This window comes from Miniopterus natalensis, chromosome 17 (assembly GCF_054644295.1).
Source record: "Miniopterus natalensis isolate mMinNat1 chromosome 17, mMinNat1.hap1, whole genome shotgun sequence".
Taxonomy (NCBI): Eukaryota; Metazoa; Chordata; class Mammalia; order Chiroptera; family Miniopteridae; genus Miniopterus; species Miniopterus natalensis.
Window position 1 is genome coordinate 6614133 of NC_142097.1, and position 22919 is coordinate 6637051.

A 22919-nucleotide genomic window follows, 5' to 3' on the forward strand; every position below is an offset into this window, starting at 1 on the left:
CAGACTGGAGGGGGGTTGGGGAGCTGGGTGAAAGAGGTGAAGGGATTAAAAAGTACAAATTTGGCCCATCTGGGCGTGGCTTAGCAGCTGAGCATCGACCTAGGATCCAGGAGATCACGGTTCCATTCCCCGTCAGGGCACATCCCAGGTTATGGGCTAGATCCCCAGTCAGGGGAATGCAGGAGGCAGCCGATCAATGACTCTCTCATCACTGATGTTTCTCTCTCTCTCCCTCACTTCCTCTCTCTGAAATCAATAAAGATATATTTTTTAAAAAAACAGAAAACAAAACAAAAAAGTACAAATTGGTGATTAGAAAATAATCATGGGGATATAAAATACAGCATAAGAAATATAGACAATAATATTGAAATCACTATGTATGGTGCCAGGTGGGTACTGGAAATATCAGGGAGAACACTTTGTAAAGTATATGGTTGTCTAACTACTCTGCTGTACACCTGAAACCAATACAAAATTATATGGAATGTCAACTATAATTGAAAAATAAAATTTTTAAAAATAAAATAAAACACTTAAGAGTTCAGTTCAAGTCCTACTCAGTACCTAACTAAATATCACAAATGTATGATGATCGTTCAGGACGCCATAAAGAATCTGATTCATTTACAGCTCTGGCTGTAGTCCCTGCACTTACTTCCCTGCAGCGAAATGACTGGAAATGAAGAAGTGGGTTGACAGTTGGAGACAGAAGGAATACCATCAGAACACAATACCCAGAGGCGAACAGAAGAAGCATGACCATGACACCAAGAGTTAGAGTTCCAGCTTCTACATAAAGATCTGGTAACAGAATTGGATAAAATAATATAAAATAATATCTGTACAACTTGGTAACTTCCACGTCTGATGGATTTCGTTGACGATTATGGGTGAATACGAATAACTGCTTTATAGTAAATGCAGATACATTTGATGATGCACATGAATAAAAGTTTTAATATAAAGGAATGGGGTACACAAGAGAGTTCAAGGCCAAACCTATAGAGCTAAACCTATAGCAAAAGGGCTAATGTGTAGAAATCAGCTGGTCTGACAGGTTCTTAAAGAACAGAAACTATTTATAAATGAAGAAAGGAAATATGGGATTCACAAATGACAGCCATTTTTTAAAAAGTATGAGATTCACCCCTTAACAAAAGGAAAAGTAAGTGGTAGGAATTACTGTATAGATTATCTTGGCAATATACTAAATTACTGAGAAATTAACCTGTTACTAATGTATGGCATTTAACTGAAGATCAGAATCTAATCCTGCCATGCTTTTATTTATTCCAATTAGATATTCATTCATCAGCTAAAACCCAAATAGTTCATTCCTACCTCTCTGAAGAGTGCACCATAAAACTGAACAATGTATGGGCAATCACTACTCCGCATTACTACATCCAAATCCATAAGAAGTTGTTTTTGTTCTTTTTCATCCACTGTTGACCGAATTCTCTGGAAAAGAATGACAAAAAATGTCATAAAAACATAAAACAACTTTAGAAACCTGAGAAAAACAACTGCCACAAAAAGACTAAAAATTTCCAAGCAAACTTCATAAATACTAACCTGACATTAAAGAAATTATCATCTTTGTTATACCTTACAAGAAAAATTTTTACCACAGAAAAACAAAATAGCATGTAAGAATTTTTATTTTTAACAAAATAGTACTTAATAACTCTTTAAAGGACACAAGCTCTCTAACCACAGGCATTCACTGATGATGTTGGAATTTATGCAACGAAGTTCTTGGGCTGTGAAAATTAACCCATGTGCAAAAGAAAATCATAATGAACTATACTTTAAATCATAATGAACTATACTTTAAACAGTTTTCATGTGAATAATCAGAGATAGCTTCAAATACACTTTTAATCACCATTTCAGAACTGTATGAAATCTAGGTATTCCATGCAAGAACAGCCCTCTTCCCTCCTGGGATCCTTACAGCATGGCATCCTCACTCAGCAGACAGAACGCAGTTCAGAACAGGTACAAGTGAGAACTACCGAGGGGGAGCACAAGGACTACACCCGTGCCTCCCAAAGCCCAGACTGGAGCTCCCCCCTTCGCCACACTTCCTACCTGAGTCTCCAAACCATGAGTCAGAATGCAGGACAGCACAAACATGCTGAAGAAAACCTAAAACTGAGTAAACAGAGGGCTCTTTGTCCATTCCTAAGCTGATGAGGCCCTGTTCTGTACACCTCACACCTAGGGTATATCCCTAACGCACCTACACAACAACTTCTGTGCGCAATCCTAAAATACTGCCACAGAAGATCAGCATCCCCACCTCCTGCCCAGGAGCAGTACAGGACATGCGATGGCCAGAGGGACAGCTCTCGCTGCACCACAGAGTGGGGAAGAAGTTCAGAAATTGTGAAACATTAATAATGAAGCTATGGTTTAACATCAAGGCATGCAAACAACTTTTGTTCTCATAAGAAATTCAAAATGTCACACCGTGCCACTGTATATAATACATAGCACATACTTACAAGGCAAGTTAGTATCAAAAAACACATAAGGTGGCATTTTGTCTTCCAAAGACTTCAAGGTCTCTGTCCTCAATGTTCTTGAAAGGAATGAAGGCCGTCAATTACATTCTTGAACCCATTTTTCAGAAGAGAAGCCAGAGGCACAGGGAGATACAAGAGATGTATTCCATGTGACATGACAATACGCAGTTATATAAGGAACAGGAGTAGGTTCAATCACTTTCATTTTCCTGCACTAAATAGGAATTCTATGCATTTCAAATGCAAACAAATTTAATTTTGCTGCTTAAAATGTATGGCCTACTAGCTACAGTATTTCATACCAAATAAAATTTACTAACTGGCATCCATCTATGTACGCTGACTTAAAACTTTGACATTAAATTTCACTGCACACATAAACAAGGAAAAAATATAAACAAAGTAAGACCAGTACTTTTAAAAATAAGACATTTCCCTTCTCTCTCCTATCTTTTCATAGCTTTGGGATAAATAATCTTGCTTTTAAATCAACATTGGCGTGTGTGCTCAAAAATATTGTTCAAAAGTCAAAACAGCCCAGAGGTGTAATGTGTATCTACTCCAAACATGACACTGATAATTTCTGTAAACATTTTAACTAACTACATTCATTCCTATTTTAAAACTATAACTTTAAAAGTATAGCTGTGAAAAATACTAATTTGGGAAGGCAATTATTTTCAAAAAGACTTAATTATTCTATCTCTATAACTAAATTTAAAAGACAGAGACCTAGTGATTAGAGACAAAGAGGGAAGAAAAAGCAAAGGCTCTCTGGCTGGGTAAGATTTCCACCTACTAAAGACTTCTCACTATTAAAAGGCTTCAAAACATACTTTTTTCCCTATTTTTACTTGTATGTATATATTGGCAAGTGAAAATATACTAGCACGCACACTATAAAATACTATTTTAAAAGATGCTCTCTTTGCTAGTTTATTTTTTGTTTCCCTAAACTGGTTATATGGTTTTCTAAATTTAACATTTGCACAAATGCTTATATTTCAAATATCAGAAAGCATATTATGGTCAAAAGCTCAACAGTTATCATCAATACCTGACTCTTGGGGACCACTACTAAAAATACTGCTGTAGCTACAGAAAGAATACATGTTACTACATGAACTGGAGGCCTAACTGTAGCCCCAGCATCTGATTAATATCTAATGATCCCTGACAGGATTATTATTAACCAGAATGTAGAGATAATTCCTAGCGCAGCTCTAACCTTTGAGATCAGGAGCATGGTAGGAAAATATATTCATCTTTAAAACATTCTTTAATGCCACCACTAGTACAAAACAGAACGTGTGGCCGCTGGAGGGCCTAACATGAAATTGATTCCGCACCTGCATGCTTGTCAACAAACACACACCTCCTCACAATCCCAAACACCTTGCCCAAGTGACCGGCAGTGGGTAGAAGAGTAGCTGCTTGTATTGCATCTGAATTCTTACGGATTAAGCAAGTATAGCTGACTCTTTTTTTTTTTTAGGTATGTGGTTGGCAAATATTTTCTTCTATAAGTTTTCTTTTCACCTTTTTTGGTATATATTTTATTTATTTATTTATTTTAATGTTTCTTTATCTTTATTGTTGAGATGTCCCCTTTTTATCACCACTGATCCCCTCCAACCCATATCCATCCCATCCCCAGGCCTGACTCTTAATTATACTAAAGTTTTAGAGTTGTATTGCAACATTTATTATATGTGAGCACTTAATAAAATAAACTAATTTAAAAGGCCTAAAGGACTCAAAAAGCAGATTACACATACACCTACAATAGCAGTAACTTCAAATTGATATTAATTCAATAATTCAATAAGTTATTAAAGTTGGAGAAAACTTTTTTTTCGGGGCAAAACTGACACTAGATTTTATCTTATTTATTTTTTTAATTCTGAGGTTTAATTTTTTCCCTTTTTATTGACTTTATTGGGTGACACTGGCTAACAAAATCATACAGGTTTCAGTGTACCATTCTATGAGTCATTATCTGTACACTGTATTGGAGAATACTTAATGATAATCAATGATTTAAATGAGAAAATACTTAGTAACAAAAGTCACTACCAGTAAAGTTCTTGTAAAATGGAACATCAAAACAATGTATATGAAAAAGTTCTAACATTTAAAATAAACACGGCCTGAGTTCTCCAATATTAAGGAAGCATAATCAGCTAAAATGGAACACATCACTAAAAACAAACATCTCTTCCCTTTGTAAAGATGTCCTTAATTGAGGGCACTTGAAAATGAAGTGCAATGGTGAAGCCAATTATACTACTTGGAATTCTCTTATAACTGGAATGTTCAGAGGTCTAATGTATTGATAAATGTCTTGAATTAAAGGTAATTTCATTTATTTATATCATAAATTTAAAAGTTAGATAAGGCTGATGTTTATTTGGGCTCAACAAACTTTCTTTTTCTCATAAAGAGTGGGATGAAAATCTCACCCAAGAGTACAAAACATTTAAGAAAATCAACTCAAGGACTTAACCTTTTTTAAAAAGTATCATTTTCACCCACCTCTTAGAACTCATTAAAATCACTCGTTTCTGCATTATGGGGATATTGAGCTCTTTTACTTGTCACTAGTTTATTAACCTAGCTTAAGTAATTACGAACATGCTCTTGGGACAAATTAAACTATTTATTTTTTAAATCAACCCACATTGCTTTTCCAATTATAAAGTATTTTCAAATTATTATGTTTTAATTTGGAACATAATGTAGAGAAAATACTTAAAATCAAAACAAGAATTACTACCCTACACATATAAATGGTTTTCCACAGTGAAGAAATTTATATACTTGAAGCTAAAAATTTTTTCTAATTATTGTCCAAATCTGTATTCAAGGTTGGCTTATACTCCTAACAAAGCTTTAAAAGCAGACAAATGCCAATATGAACAGCATGTAGCTATAGACCAGCGATGCCAAAATGGCACCAGTGGAATGTCACCTAGAGATACAGGGAAAAGGAGACATTAAGTCCCCACTTCTCTGGTTTTATGACTGTTAGGGTTACACACGATTCCAAGAGCGCCCCTTTTCTAAAACAGCCAATCCAACTCATGCCATTGGCTGCAACAGCCACAAATCCAGCTAGGAATTCTGTAGGAATCATGCTACAATGATAGACAGTTAACAAGCACCATAAGACAGGCTAAAAAGTTTCAGTTAGGAATTGTCCTCTTGTTCTCTCCTACCCCACGAACCAAACACAGCGCTGTCCACTTTGGAAACAGTCTCAATCATGCAGAAATACTACCAAGTTGTTGAAAGTTTGCTTTCTTCCTTTCTGTGCAACATGGAAATTAGAAGTCACTGGTAAATTTAAATGCTGTCAGCTTATACTTGGCCTCAAAGATTGACTCTGTTATAATGGAAAGGGACTGGGGCGACTACTGAAACAAAATTCACCGAAGAACTGGGACTGGAGGTAGGTAGGGCAGAGAAAGGGAAGCAAGGAGGACAGGTGGAAACATGCAGTACACGTGCTCTCAATGGAACTGGTCTGACCTTTTCTTACTGAGACAGTCTAATTGCATTAGTGTCATTTTTCAGTTTCTCTTCCTTTCCTAAATTTATTGTCCTGGGTCAGGAGAGACAGGGAGAAGAGATAGAGGGGAAGTATAATGATGACCCAGTCGCTATTATGGGGTTAGGCTATGACGGCTCACCTGTGGCAAAGAGAAAAGGAAGAAAGACTGAAGACACAATGGCTCAGGGACCAGCTATAGAGGAAACAAAATAAGACAGGCCCAAGGAGTAGGTCTTCAGAAGCTGGTCACCAAGGACAATCTGCCTAGGGGCTAAATAAACACCTAGAGGGTACTGGTAGCAGTCCCAGCCACTCACTCTGATTCAGAGTTAACCCTTACATCCCCATGGCAAAGTTCTCAAAGACACTCAATTGCTAGAGAGGCCAGGCATACACCAACACACCGGGCTCGGCCTGAAATGACCCCAGGCTGTGTCTGCCTGTGCCCTGATGTGAGAACTGCCTCTCACCAACCTACAGTTTTTCTTCCCACCAACTCAAGCTATAAGGCAAGCTCTAGCTCTTGAACAGTGTGCACGGAGAAGGCCCTCTGAGTCCCTGATCCCATTCCTGCTTAGAGAAGGGGAAAATTAGGTCATCGTTTACTTGAAAGGCTCAGAGTAAAGACTGATGACAAGTCATGTTCTGTTCTCGGTTAAAAACAGTAGTTCCGCAGTGCGTATGACAGGTGTTAGTTCCTAGGATCTGAGCAGTCCAGGCAAAAAAGATACGGGTCACCTGCAAACTATGAGGAATCAAGAACTAAGGAGTCCAGGAACTGACTTGAGAAAGGCAGACCTAAACATAGCAACACAGTTGAATACACTTACAAAACGTCTATCATTTCTTACTGATACTCTTTTTTTGTGTTTCTGTTTTGAAATGGAGAGAACACATGGGGGAATGAAATGTGGGTAAAGAAGAAATGGGGAAACTAATATGGAAAGGCATGACCACTAGCCCTGGCAGATAAAGTCTCTAAATTCTCACATGACAAATCCTTGTCAGTTCTCTGTAGGGCTCAAGCAAGGTGCCACACCTTTACCTTTAGCTGCCTAAGTGAGCAAGGTACAGTGTGCGAGTAAGAGCAGGACAAGTTCCCGATCAGAGATGAGGGCCATTACACAATGGAACCCAGCAAGGGGATGGATTCAAAACTGCGGACAAGCTCAATGTATGGCTTTAAAAATTATTCTAGGTAGTGATTAAAACAATTTGACATGGGATAAAATAAAGCAAGCTATTAGTATTATGGCCATTAGCAATGCAAAGTGTTATTTTCAATTTACCACCAACCCAAATCAGAACACCAGAAGGTATTTACTTTTCAGCAAAGCTGTGTGGGACCTGTTATCACTTGCAGGAAGCTAAAAACTTATATCTCAGTGATTGTGGCTCATTCTTTTATGTAAGCACCTCTCACCATCTAAGGTTCCAAAAGGACTGGTATTCCATATTCCAAGTAACTGCCAAATGTCTTGTCAAACGGTATGATGTCAGAGCAACCACACATAGGACACAAATGAAATCAAATGCTCCCTATGTTGACCTTTTGTGCCAAGTGGATACACTTGGGTGGATAACTACCACCCATGTGGAAATCCTAGAACCAGTATACCAGTGAACATATCACATGGGATCTTAGGTGGAACTCCTCACCACAGAAAGTAAAAAAGTGATATAGTGATACAGGCTTCGCTTTAAAATCAAAAGATGGCCTGGCAGGTGTGGCTCATGCCCCATCCTCCCATGCCCCAAGAGGTCCCTGGTTCGATTCCAGGTCAGGGTACATGCTCAGTTGTGGGCTTGATCCCCAGCAGGAGCATGCTGGAAACAGTCGATCCATGTTTGTCTCTCATCAATGTTTCTCTCTCTCTCCCTTCCTCTCTGTAAAAAATCAATAAAAACATATTTTAAAAATATTTAAAAAAATAAAAGGATGGAAAGAACAAGAATTATTTTAATTGATATAGTTTTAAAAATGGTATTTTGAAAATGTGTCCATAGTCTGGGATCTACAAACACCAATACGTTTCGGCCATAAATGCACCCTCGTTCATTAAGCATTCCTTGCTAAAGAACCCTCCTAAGGTTAGTGTCTGTAAATGAAATATGAAGGGGAGTCCATCACCAGTCAGTGACTGACTTCAGATCAACTTAAATCAGTGATGTAGGGTGTAAAACAGCAAGGATCACACTCAGAGCCCTAAGTGTCCCCTTGGATCCTAATAAACATTCTGATCCTTACAAACAGACTGCTTTCCCCGCAGAAATGTCCAGAATTTAGTGCTAATACAAAGTTGAGAAACCACCACAGCACATCACTTTGCAACCACCTTCCTCTGGGCCACAGGAAATCTTAGGCATGCTTACTTCCCTTATTTCAAAACTAAGATTCTGTATCCCACAGACTCAACAGGACTCTTATCCCTGCTGCACAGGTTCATTCTTAGATGCTAAAGTGTCTTCTGAATAGATCACAAACAAAAATGCCCATGACATCTCACAATGCCATCGCTAATAAGGTCCAACCAGATGACATTAGCTAAAACAAACAATTAAAAAAGCAAAGTGCTTGGAATGATGACCACTGATGCAAAAATGGTTTTCATGTCAAAGAGTAACAAATAGTGTCTGTTAAATCAATTGTTTGAAATTATGACAACACATGCTTTTACTAAGGCAGGAAGAAAAGATACTAAATCTTAATTGCAAAACCATCTAAGCCTTTAAAATCAATTTAGTGAACTCTCAATTGTATCTTAGTCAAAATAATTAATTAATCAATAGTAGTACCTCCCATTCTTCTGAGGATACTGAGGCCCAATTAATTGATTTTGCATATCTTCTGCCACACATCATCAGAGAACTTGGGAGATCAGTTACAAAAACATATGTAATATTACATCACGGGAAGAGCTTCCCTGGGGTCAAAGATCATGGGACAGACTTGATATATCATGGTAAAGGCTGTAGCGTCTTCTTCCTCTCACTTATTACATCAACCACATGTAAAGGACATACTGTTAATCTTAACATTAAAATTTTTAAGGGCCTACATACAGATCATAAATGACAGACCATTACTTCAATACTCGACAACAATAAAGTGAGATAGGAGTAAAAATCTGGTGTATAACCATTTTTAGAGGCATGGCCATAAGACAACAAAGAATGACAGAAAAATGTTCAAGAGGTATATCAAACATTGGTGCAGGTGACCTTCATTTAGAGTGAGTGTGATGAGACAGGTTTTCCTCCAAGTAACTATATAAGCTGAGATATGGTGCTATGTCACAATTCAGTCAAATCAGCCAAGTAATAGCAGAGATTCAGAAACTAGGTGTCCAGAATGTTCAGAAACACATCATGGTTAATTAAAGTTCACCTAGAGCAACCATTTCCAAACTGTCCCACTTTGACCCAAAGGTTTCCTCAGAGATCAAGCCCCAAGGACTTCCAATAGGGGTAGGCAGGTTTCCCACCTCCTATCCCCTTACATCAACGAGAATAGTACCAATTTTGTCTATTTTATTTTGGGGGTGTATATGTAATTCTGTTCACTTAATAAACCCACACTCTGAAAGCCACTAAGAGCAACAGCAAAAGAAACACGTGTCTACTAGGAGTTCCAACCCCAACTACACAAGGGACCTGAGTTCCAAGCCAAGGTTACCAGAGGGCAGCCCTGCCACATCCTTAGGATCTGCCCACTGCTGGAAGTGATCCACTTAACACTTTTCAACTGTCACACCACAACATTTAAGCAACATTAGGAAGCATAAAATAATATGGCTCAATCAATCATGTATTTCCTAATTAAGCCACATGACCTAGCCAATCAGATGAGAGCACAAGACACTGGAATCAGTCTGAATTCAAAACGAAATAGCCACAACTTCTGCATCCCACAAGTGATCTGGATAACCAAACACTAGCACTGTGGCCTTTTGAAACTCAACAGAATTGCCCAACAAAGCACTCTGCACCATCAGATAAATACTTTTTCAATTTAAGGCCACTCATATCAAATATCATTCTAGTGCTTTCAGAACAGTGTGCAAGACCAATGTTTAAAAACTAGCTCAGCAGTTGCACATCAACTCATGAACCAGGAGGTCATGGTTCAATTCCCAGTCAAGGCACATGCCCGGATTACAGGCTTGATCCCCAGTGAGGGGCGTACAGGAGGCAACTAATCAATGACTCTCTCTCATCATTGATGTTCCTATCTCTCCTCCCTCTCCACTTCCTCACTCCAAAATCAATAAAAACATATATTTTTTTAAAAAGACTAAAATGAACATTCTCCAATAATGCTCACACTCCCCACCAAAATTATTCGGTAATGGAACTTCTAACAGAAATGGCAGGGCCCCTGCAGTGTGGGGAAAACAAGCCAAGGCATACTTTGCCGATTCCTGCCTTCCCATACATGCAGTACCACCTGTGTACCAAGGAAGCCTTCCTAATGAGCAGATAAAACCCCACACTGCTCAGAGAAGGGCTGAACTGTGGGATGCAGATACAGTCAGATGCAGGGCTCTGATCCTTCCCAGCAAGCCTTGGTGTTAACATAGGTCTCAATTCCAGGTCAAGGACACTGAAGTCAAGATCCAAATACCAAAGAGAAGCAGGAATGCAGGAATCCAGGTCAAGTTACCAGCCCAGGATCAGCAACACTTAAATCAATGCAACAGTAGTCTTGGGAGAGTAGAGGAAAAGCACTGAGTGTTGAAGAAATAAGACAAGTTAGACATATCACCAAGACAGGAAAAATACCTCAACCTGAAACCCTTAAATACAAAGTCATCACAAATTCAGTCTGGCCTAAGTACCTAACCTCAAGTAGCCAATCTGTCTTCTGATTAACCCAGATACCTCCACAAGTATGAGACTAAAAGCTCACCATAATGATCAAAGGTGACAGTCTTAACATAACACTTTCCTATCCCCACCTACCTGTCCAATATTAGTTCCATTCTCCAATGACAGGACAGCTTTATTCCAGCATTAACCCTCCAAGTAACAATCCCATTACCTTCCATCTTTAGCAACAGCTATTTCATTCCCTTATATCCCCTCATTTCCATTCTTTTCTACACTCCTCTCACAGCCTACAAATAGGAACAGGTCATGCATGCCTTTAGTAAATCAATGTGGACATGAGTTTGTTAGGAAACACTAGGGAAGCTGGTAGTCTAAACAAGCAGGGTTCACGCTGCAGGAAGGGCCAGATGGGGGGCTCCCTGTCAGGGTTTGAAGGCTCAGATTGTTCCTCCCTCTCAGCAGTGTGTGTGTCACTCCACTCAAATCCAGCCCATGGGCCTGAACCACAGCACTTCAGTTACTCTCTCCAACTCTTTACTCCTGTGTCCCTGGATTTACTTTGACATCCTGATTCTGATCATCCATGGACCTAACTCTCCTGGACGTTTCTAATTCTATGTCAAAAACCTAACCCTGAGTGCTTCTTCAAACATTTGTTCTGAATCTGGGTTTTTTTCATGATAAATCCAGCCAGAGAGCTAGCCAGGCACCTACTTTACTCTTAGAGAACAGTGACTGCACGTCCAGCATCTTCATTCAGTGCTTATCTCACTATCATGCAAAATGGGCTTCAGGCTGCTGATCAAAGCCTGAAGTACCCAGCCAGAGTTGAAGGTTGTCTTCCTGAACTCTAGAACGCAGTGACACAGCTTTGCCCTTGGCAGCTGTGACTCAGTCACTCAGGCAGAGTTAGACAAACTAGTTGTATCACCACCACTTGTAGAAGAAGGCTGTTTCCTTGGGTGTGTGGACTGTCCTCAGGCCAAAAGTCAAAAAAGTATTTCAAGTATTACTCTTACAATGTTATCTTACTCAGTCTGATTTGCTACATATGAACTGATTTTTAGATTAAGTCTTGGAGGTAATTATTTCTGGTAACTAAAGTCATCTTTTCAAACATTTCTTATATTTGGCAAAATAAACTTGGGGAAGGGTTCCCTCAAAATAAAAATGAGAAATAATAATTTAACTGTCAGGCTAACACAACAGTTCATCTTTGTACAAATACTGTAAGCAAATCTTAAGGATGATTTCCAGAATGAGATTAATATCTAATAAAGTAATCCTTCTAAAGTCCCAAGGTGCCCATTAAAACACTAGTACAGAGCTACTTCAAGTGTCTTTCTCATTTTACCACAGCAATGGAAACCTCACAGGACTGTAAACCATGGTCTCATAGTACATTTACATCTCTACAGTCCTAATTTCAGAGCTAGAGACAGTGGGTGCTCAGTAACTCACTTCTACATGTACAATGTCAAATCTAACTCCTTAATTGTGCATTGCTTCTATGTAATTGTACTTGTCAATCTGGCTTGTGTGTCCAAGGAATGAGGGAACAAACTGTCTTAGGTGTGATGAAAGGCTAAGCTTTTTCAGAGACCAACAAGAAATATATTTTATAGTAGATGGCATATATCAGTCATCAAACTGGTAACAAGTACGTCCCATCAATACATTGATTAATATATTACCACCCTCCTTATGCTAAATTATCACGCTTGCTCAAGAATTCAAGGTGATAAACAAAGGTAGACAGTATCAAATAGTGAGTATAAATGTGACTGTAGGTCAAGTCTGCCTTAGAAGTATTTCTTAAGTGTTGGGATTTTTTTTTTTTTAAGAGAGAGAGAGGAAAGGAGACGGCAAAAGAAAGAGAAACGTCAATGTAAGAACATCAATCAGCAGCCTCCTGCATGCCCCCAACCAGGGATCAAGCCTGCAGCCCGGGCATGTGCCCTGACTGGGAATCGAACCGGCAACCTTTTGGTGCAAGGGACGACACTCAACCAACTGAGCTACCCATCCAGGGCAAGAGTTGGGATTTTTAACAGCATCCCAACAGAGGCTCTCAAAATAAGGTCAAATTACAAATGGAGGAAAATTTCCTATTTTCACTTTTAAATTCCTTCAAAACTTGAGTAAGCATTATACAGTTCCAAATGTTATCAAATTAAGAAAAACGTTTTTAAAGTCCAAAGGAAGTACCTTCTTTATTTACCTTTAAAATCTATTAACCGTGGCTAAGCCATTCCAGTTACTAAAACAGATCGAGATGTAGATCAACACAGTGAAGCACACACAGCACAAACTGAAACTAGCAGGACACTTGTTTAAAAGTGCTTTCCCTGGTGTTGGAGGGGGAAAGTTAGAACTTAGTTATATAGGATAGATTTCCCTTAAGACCCAGCTAAGTAAAATCAGGTGTCATGAACACATAACATAGGGCAGTGCAACACTCATCCAGAGGAGTCTAAATACAACAACTTTCTTTCCACTTACACTGCAGTGGCACAAAATCAAAAGAGAAACGATTCACAGTTCTAAGAAAAACAACATTTTATTTCAACAGATAATCCAGAGCAAAGTCTTAGTGTCTTCATCTTTAGTGGTCTACAGTTGTGTCCAAAATACATGAATACATGTATGCATCTTCCTGAGAGAAAAGTCTATAGCTCCCATATGACCAAAAACAAGATCAAGAACCCACAGAGAAAAACATAAATTTCTCCCACCACTGATTTCTCATTACTTTTATATGACCCAGCAAAGAGAAACGCTCGGACAATGAAGGAGGCTAAAATAGTAACATTTTGCTCACAATAAACTTCAACACAGGTAGCCTTTTATATCAATATAATATAAATCCACTCCCAAAACCAAATAAGAAACTGAGGCTCCTCCTCTCATGAAGCCCAAACAGGATTAAGAGGAAGGTGGCTAGCTCAGACTGCCTGCAAACCCATTCTCAAGTCTTGCAAACTGGCACAGTATTTATCACTCTAAGAATTTCGAGGTCAGTGACAGTATATCCATATCTTAATTTTTTTCTTTTTCTCTTTAAATTGCCCACCCACCCCAATTGTCAATTTTCCTAAAATATCTTACACAGAGCAAATATTCATTAACATCTGAACAAACAAATAAATGAACAAATTACAATTACATGGGCTCCTCAGAGTAGGATGGAAACAACAGTTCATTACAAGTACCAACATAAGCCTGCCAGGTACAGTCAATGGGTCAATCTCCATTTCTGGCCATTCTTGATTTTTTTTTTAAATGAACATATTAAGTGGCATGACACTCACAACAGGACAGAATGTGACAGCATTATCACAAGGTATGCATTTCAGTACAACTTTCAAACCAGGGAACAGGGCAGTACTGAGTGGAGATGAAATAAACAAACAGGAGCCGAGCCGGTCAGGACCGAGTAAGGTTGAGGTTAGTGGCAACAGCATGTGTGTGGTTTCCAGGAAACCTTCAGTAAGACTGCTGTTAGCCCTAGCCCCGCACCTTGCCCAACCCAGTGCGCTGCCTCTTCTTCCAGCTCCCCGCCTGGCTCTGCGCAGCACTGCCCTGCTCCCAGGGGTGCAGCCGCCCAGCCTGAACTCACCTTGGCAGTGGAAGGGCCTGAAGTTTAAAACATGTTAATGCATCATGCCAAAAGTGCAGTGAACATGCATACTTCATACACTCATGGTTCCATAGATAGAAAACGTGCCACCAATAAGACAACCTCTATACAAAACACCCTCAAAGAATTCCAAAAATCAATTTTATAAACACCCACATTTACCACAAAAGAAAGAACAGAATAGTAGTATTACTACACCAAGAAATTGCACCTAATGGATTAAAGTACCAAAAATAACTATGGACTTCACCTACTTTCACTGCCATTATCTGTCCACTCGGTTTGTGGACCATTTTGTTGACAGAGCCATATGCTCCTCGCCCGATTTCTCCCAGGTCCTTCAAGTCCTCTGCAGTGAAATCCCAGTGTTGTTCAGGGGAGATCTTCAGTTTTCCCGACGATTCGATGCTGTGTGTTCTCAGTCTCTCTCTGTTAAAATATTGGGAAGCAATTTCCACATTTTAAATAGGTTTTGACCTTTTTTTTTTAAATATATCTTTTATTGATTTCAGAGAGAGGAAAGGAGAGGGAGAGAGAGAGAGAGAAACATCAATGATGAGAGAGTCAAGTCATTGATCGAGCCCACAACCCGGGCATGTGCCCTAAACAGGGAATCGAACCCTGATCGCCTGGATCCTAGGTGGATGCTCAACCGCTGAGCCACACCCAGCGGGGATTGACTTTTTTTATTTTAGCTAGTAGCGATTAATATGTGAGAAATTTGTTTTCTCATAATTTACTAAAACAGTCTGAGCCAGATTTCAGGAGGTGTTTTTTGTTTTTTTCTTGTATCACCTTGGTATTTTACACACTGAATTAAGAAAGACCAAAATATAGGTAATCTATACACATAGCTTTAATGGGATTCATAAAACCAATTTTCATTTATCGAAGAAACTCATTCTGCAAACCAGTTTCATTTCCAAATATAAGATCTTTTTCAAACTTTGCAAACTGTAATATCAAATGCAGAATCCCAGGAGCTATAAACCTCATTTCCAAAAAGTTCTTATCCTGCCTTACACACCATTATTTATTCCAGGTCCTCACTCCCTTAGTACAGCTGTTCACAAACTCTGCTGCATATTCGAATCATCTGGGGTGATTTTTAAAATCCCATAGCAGTTAAGTCTGAATATCTAGGGAAATGAGGCAGAAAACAGTATTTTTAAAGATACCCAGGTGATTGTGGCAGAGATTGGGAACCAGCACCTCAGTGTACTGCCCGGTTCACATGAAAGCCATGCTGAGGTGGGGGTGAATAGTCCAACGGTTCTACGAGGAAAACTGTCATTTGCTATTCAAATTTGAAACTTTTAGCCCTTGTTCAATAGATAAAGCAATGGAGTGAAAACAGATGATTCATGGAAAAAAGTGCTCACTTGTTACAGATTTTCATTAAATAAAAACATCACCTCCAAAATTCCAACCTGGAGATCAACATATTCACTTCTAACTATGCTTTGTAAAAAAGCAAATCCAATGAAAAATATAAAACCAATCACATCTCCCTCTGTCTATCCCTCTCTCTTTCTCTCTCTCTCTCTTTCACACACACCAATGTGTAGGAATAAACTAGAGTGAAACATACAGAAAGAAAAACATTCCACTGAATATCATCTACATTTTTTCAATTTCATAGTAAATAATCAGAATCTCTTTTAAAATCTGATCTGGAGATACAAGCAAAAGTTTACAGGCTTGGTTATTTATTTTTCTTCTTCTAGAATTTATGAATGTTTCTCATATTTTGAGGGTTTTGTAGCTATTTTTAAGGTTCTCAAAATATTTAGAATTTTAAAAGTGCTCCATTAATAATAATGTACACTAGTATTAACAATAACTAAGATTTGGTCAAAAATTACAAATTTCCAGTTACAAATAAGTAAGTCCTGGGGATGTAATGTACAGCACGGTGACTATAGTCAATAATAATGTTATATATCTGAAAGTTTCTAAGAGTGTACATCTTTAAAGTTCCCATCACCCACAAATTGTAACTATATGTGGTGATGGATTTTAACTAGACTTATTGTGACGATCATTTCACAATATACACAAATATTCAATCATTAAGTCATACACCTGAAATGAATATAATATTGTCAGTTATACTGCAATAAAAATAAATAAAACCTCTTTCAGGTGAAAAAATAATAACAGCCAAGATTCGAGATTACAGTTCAAAGATTAGTTACACTTTGTCTAAATAACAACTTAGTGAACTAGCATTCCAAATGCCAGATTCTCAAATCATAATATTAATATGCCATAATACCAGCTTTCATTCATACAAGTTTTCAGTTTACAAAATACTTTCACCAACTTTATTCATACTCTAGAAGCCAGAGTCACAGAAGACTGGAAATCGGTGGCATATGTGACTAGTCAGGGACGAAGGTGAAGCCTGAATGAAGTTTTTAAGATCTGAAATCAGATCTAGGCCAGTACATCAAGCCCAGGGACTAATGTTCTCAGTAATTTTTTTCATGAAGTAGACAAAGTAAGCCAGGAAATACTCTAACATAAAGAAGTTCCAAGCATAATAATTACTGTTCTAGATCAATGGCAAGTAAACACCACTTCTATGGTGCAGTTTAATCACTGGTGAAATATTCAGTACCCATCTACGGCTGAGGGAGCTGAGGAAAGGTAATTAAAATTATGTGTAAACTGGAAGCAGCAATTTTAAAGTATTCTAATTGGAGGCTGTGGCAGAGGCTCTAAGGTTGTCCCTATGAGCTCCTTTCCTGGTGCTCACATCTCTGTGTAAACTCCTCTCTGAGCACAGATGGGACCTGTAACTTACTTCTAACCAATAAAATGTGACAAAGGATATCACTCACATGGCTGCATTGTGTTACATAACATTTATTACTAGCATTCCTAAGAAACAAAATGAATATTTCATTATTCAATAAAAACCACAGAGTAACAATAGCTATCTTACCCATTACTTTAAATATCGCGTTTTAGAGTTATAGAATATCTCTGCTAATAGTTTAGCTTACTATATATAGCCTGTTGTGTGGTTTCTAGAGAAAGTCCTTTTTTTTCTTTTAGAAAGTGAACAGATTGACAGCTAAGGCATGCAGGTTACCTTCTTAAGCTAATGAAAATGTTCAAAACTTGAGTAAGGTAACAGATGAGCAACTCTGAATGTACTAAAAGCAACTGAATTGTACAATTTAAATGGGTGAATTGTATGGTATATGGATTATATCTCAAAAAGTTGCTAAAAGTTAAAGATAAACAGAAGAATGTGACTACTACCCAGAGTTCCATTTTCTCATTTAGACAGGAAAAGAGTCATGAAAACCACAGAAAAATATGCTCTGGAATGTCACCAGGGCATGTTCATAGTCTTCAATACTGGGCTGGCCATCTTTTCAGTGACACTGAATCAATTTTGCAGCTAGTTTTAAGTGTGAGGCCAACCATGCTGACTTCCAAAGAACTGTAAATAGAATAGACGTAGCGCCCTAGTGACTAGACCTGGCAGCCTGGCCTGAACCTTTACCGTTCAACTCCAGCAGTCCATCACTGAGGCAACTGGGCCACGTGGCCAAACCTTAGCTGCAGTGTTTCATCTAAGACAAATTTATCAAACAAGATTTAAGTGTTACTTCTACTAGACAGTAATCAGAAATTCCTCATCACTTCATTATTAATTTCTTACCTGAAAATTCAATGACTCCATACCCAGAAGTTATCCCCAGTACCACTGCCCTATGAGTAAGTTAGTTCTGCCTGTGAACTTTCATTTATCCATATTCCTCCTAAAGTATATGTGAAGTATCTACACGGGCAGTTCTTAACCAAGACATCCCACCATTCTCTTTTTTGGTCCACTCAGCAAACAAACAAGGGATTGAGGTTCCAAGTTTTAAATTAACTAAAGTCCAAGACAAATACAATCCCGGCCCCGTATCAAACCCTCTCCGTAAACCAGTCCAGCAGAAAAAAAGTCCAAAGAAAAATGAGTAACATTCTCCTTTGCATGTAAAGGTCTTTAATATGAAAACAAGTTCCAGTCGTTTTTGTTGTAACAGGACTTGTAATTAAGACTATCAAATGATACACATTCCAGTTAAAAAAATCAGCTACACACTAACATTTTTAATGCCTAAAATCACAAATCTGAATTAAACGGGTGTATCTCTTGAATACAGTATTTCGAACAGTATGCATTTTTGGATACATATTAACATCAGGGACAATGTTTAGATACAGACTGATGTTAGCATTAAAATATTTTCTCCTATACAAAGGTAAGTAGAATTTTAGTGGCAATATGAACTTGAAATCTACAGACACCAATACTAAGGATTAAAATCTAAAAATAAATAAATAAATAAATAAATAAATAAATAAATAAATAAATAAATAAATAAAGAACCTTACTGGCTGATTTGAATCCAATTTGAAAAGCCAATTCATGGATGTGCTATACCTTACCACCACATTCACTGATTAATATAAACAGACTAGGCTTATGCCCCATGGGTTACTAATATGCTCCATTTCAAAAGACTACATTGCTTAGCTTTATAAAGAGATACTATATGAATGACTGGAAAATACCAAAGATGTCAGGGGTTACCTCTCCCAGCTGTTTAAGGGAACACTAACTCCCCCATACCTCATCTCTCCATGCAGAGGAATCTGCTCTCTCACCTGAGCCCTCTAATAGTGAACATGGAAGAAGAAACTGACACACTCCATTCAACTCTCCCCTTTCAAAGCTGGCCTGCCAATAGAAAGCTATGTGCTCTACGGCTGTCTCTCTGAGAGACTGCCACTTGTGGGGTGGTAGTCCAATTGTTCGAGGGCAGGGGGAGCTAGCAAACTATCCTGGCCTCAAATGTAGAGCTACATTTCCAATTTTATAAAGAACAGGATGAACCTTATAATCTCCATCTCTTTGGCTCCTGCATCTCTCTTAACTGGTCCCAAACACAAATTGAAAGGAGGCTTTTCCATTATTTACTAGATTTCCATATAACTAAGACCCATAAATTTTGAAAGTTTTAACAAGTATTAGATAGAAATAAAACTAAATGCAATTCCTAGGGTTCAAAGAGAATAAAACACTTTCCATGTGACCTAAGATCTTCTAGGCTCCAAGAGTTTCAGAGCTATGCAAGAGACCCTATAACCAGCTCCCTTTAATCCCCTTGGAGAAGTACATCGAAGAACATAAGACAAATGTTTCTGGCAAAACTGAGTTATACCTATAGCTTTAAAGTGCTGGTTTATTCCGCTTTTGGAAAAAGTTCACCAAGAGTCTCAAGGGCAACAGGGAATCACATGCAGTGTGCTAAGTGGAATTTCTGTCCTACACCACACAGGAGACCTAGGAGACGTGAAGAGGAGAAACACGCTCGCTGAGAAGACAGGGGAAGCAGAACGCAGCCCCAGTGGCGAGCTGCCCTCACCTACTGACAGACATTTACCTACAGTTGAGCTCTTAAAAAGAAAATAGGTTCCCCAACTTCTCTTTGGGAATATCACTTTCTTAAGAATAGGAACTGTATTTTATCAGAAATAATTCCTAAATATCCTCATGTTTCCTTTCATAATTTCCTATGCATACTTTTATACAAATTATCCTCGCCTGCCTTCAGTGAACACTCCATAAGGTTCCAGCTCCAGGCCCCTGATTATCAGCCTGGGAAACTCAGCCAAGAGCCCCTGTAGGAACTCCTACTGGTTGCCAACCAACATCCATGCTCTCCTTCTTAATGGGATCTTCTTTTATTCTGGGCAGCAATATCTCCAACTGCTACACTTCCCAACTGCTATGAACTGAACTGTGCACCCCCCAATATGACTGTATTGAAGACAGGGCCCTGAGGAGGAAATTAAGATTAAATAAGGTCATAAGTGTAGAGCCCTGATCCGATAGGATCCATGTCCTTATACAAAGAGACCTGAGAGCTACTCAAACAGCACAGTCTCTCCTCCAGCCTCACCCGCACAAAGAGGTCCTGTAAGCACGCAGCAAGATGGCCAAGAGCAGAAACCTCAGAATGAAACCTTCCTTGTCAGCAGGGCAGGAGGTCATTAGGCATCAAAGCTGGTCCTGATCGCCCCACCTGGCCTTGCTGCTTTTCCGGGCCTGAAGCAGAACCACAACTGAGGCCTAGATATTCTCTCTAGTTTGACCAAAACTCTGTCAACAGACCCAAGGCTTTGTTCCTAAGATTATTTGATGCAGCCAGAGCCTCACTGATTTAAGGGTTTAATGCTTAAAGGAGTGGTCGTGCAAGGGCTTGTATGGGGTCATAAGAGGTTCTCCGGTCCCCTTGTTCCTCCTCTAGGGAGGTCTACCGCATGACTATCAACATGCGAGGGGAGGAAAGGTCACCTTGGGAACCAGGTCCTTGTTTTCTGTTCTGCTCATGCCTGAGTAACTTCCTACTACAATTGCTGTTGTTTATATGCAAAAATTTATTTTTAGTTAATACGGCCCCTAACATTACTTTATTTCCCAGTGATGCTCACAGAAAGAGGTACTATCCCAGACCCTGAGCATCTAAGTGGGGAGGGCAGGAGCAGTTCCGTCATCCTGGTGACTGGCAATCACTATGAGCATTTAGTGGCTGAAGGCCAATGATGCTCAATGTCTTCAAATCCAAAGACCAGTTCCAGACAACAGGCCAAAAGCATTTCCTTAACTAAAACCCTGAACTCCTATGTCCCTGATTTCTTAAAGCTCATCTAATTCCCATACCTAATAATTATTGGTTCCTAGAGACCAGCAGTTCCACAGTCGAGGGAAAAAAGGGGGAAGGAAGGAGGGAGGGAGGGAGGCGGGGGAGGGAGGGAGGGAAGAACTGGGGGGAGGTGCTATGGGCATCCCCCAAAAGTGAAATGTGTTCATAGAGGCAACTTTTACACAAGCAAGATTATAGGTAGAACACTTAATATACAGCCTGAATCCATGCAATACAGGCCTCATTAAAACACAATTCAGCCCAGCTGGGTGTGGCTTAGCGGTTGAGCGTTGACCGAGGATCCAGGCGATCGGGGTTTGATTCCTGGTCAGGGCACATGCCCTGGTTGTGGGCTAGATCAATGACTCTCTCATCATTGATGTTTCTATCTCTCTCTCCCTCTCCTTTCCTCTCTCTGAAAATCAATAAAGATTTTTATATTTTTTAAAAAAAATAAAAATAAAACACAATTCAATGTATAGAAATTATGTTTTGAAATCAGAGAGTTATCTTGTTACATGAAAATCTGAAAACTATCATCGTTTATTCCATGTTTGCACTGAAATCCTTTCTGAACACTTTCTTTGGTAACTGAGCTTCTGGATAGAACTGACCAATCTGTCCACTTACTATTTAATACTGAGTCACTGCTAGAGTACTTTAATTGCTGTCCTTTCAATGACCCAGGCTAATCCATAAATTTCTGAAATCCTACAGATTCCAGAAACACCGAAGTACTAATGTTCCAGACTATTAATCAGACTAGGCACTGAGAAAAGCTCTCTTTCTTTCTAGTGTGTCCAATAAAGCTGCCTGCGGCTTTGCATATGGGTGGATGGACTTGGCTCTTAAAGAAATATAGTGGCACAGCCAAGGTTACCTGGTATATCTTGAGTCCCAATCTCTACTGCCACCCCTACCCCTGAATTCAGCAACAGGAAAAGTACTTGAACCCCTTTTTCCAATCAGATTACCCAATCCTAAATCCCTCTTAAAGCTACACAGGTAGAAGATAATTAAAATAAAATAATCAATGGTAATCCTCGGGGGGGGGGTTGAGGTGGGGGATTGAGAAAAAAAAGAGAGAAAAAAATCAATCAAAATCCAGAGAAAGCCACTATTAACAATTTCCTGAATCCTTTGTATTTTTCTGTACTATGTGTATAGGTTACAAATGACATCTCACACCCATTGCTTTTAGACTTCACTTAATATACTTGACCTATTGGTCATTACGTGGTCCACACGGTTACTGTAATGCTGCACAGTGAGTCTGCACTGCTTTAGCAGCTCCAGCAGCTAGTGTGCCCACAATGCCCTCTTCCGTCACGTCAACCTGACAGGTGACTAGTGTTAGATCACTGTTTTAAGTTGCATTTTGATTTATTACTTTTAGATATTTGGTGAACAAATGTTTCTTCTTTTACTGCCTAACACCCTGAGCTCTTCATGCCCAAGCTAAAAAGTTCTTTATCTATTAACATATCTCTCAAATGTTTCTCCTGCACTACAAATATTTCTCCAGGGCGTTGTTTACCTTCCCATTATATTTAAGAATGCAACTGGAGTTCGAAAGGCAGAATACAGGGTAAGAGAGCCGCACAGAAAGAGAACCCTGCCATTATGCAAAGGTCCCTCATGAG

At 39.0% G+C, this 22919-nt stretch overlaps 1 protein-coding gene across 3 annotated transcripts in view; it reads right to left on the reverse strand.

Moving 5' to 3' along the window:
* The window catches only part of MAP2K4 (mitogen-activated protein kinase kinase 4), a 110101-nt gene that overhangs the window by 35695 nt on the left and 51487 nt on the right, over positions 1-22919 (reverse strand). For all 3 annotated transcript variants that reach the window (XM_087825842.1, XM_087825843.1, XM_087825841.1), the window contains 2 exons: positions 14812-14986; positions 1345-1464 (listed from right to left, as the gene is read on the reverse strand). In XM_087825842.1, the coding sequence (XP_087681968.1) occupies positions 1345-1464; positions 14812-14986 (295 nt within the window). The remainder of the gene's footprint in view (positions 1-1344; positions 1465-14811; positions 14987-22919) is intronic.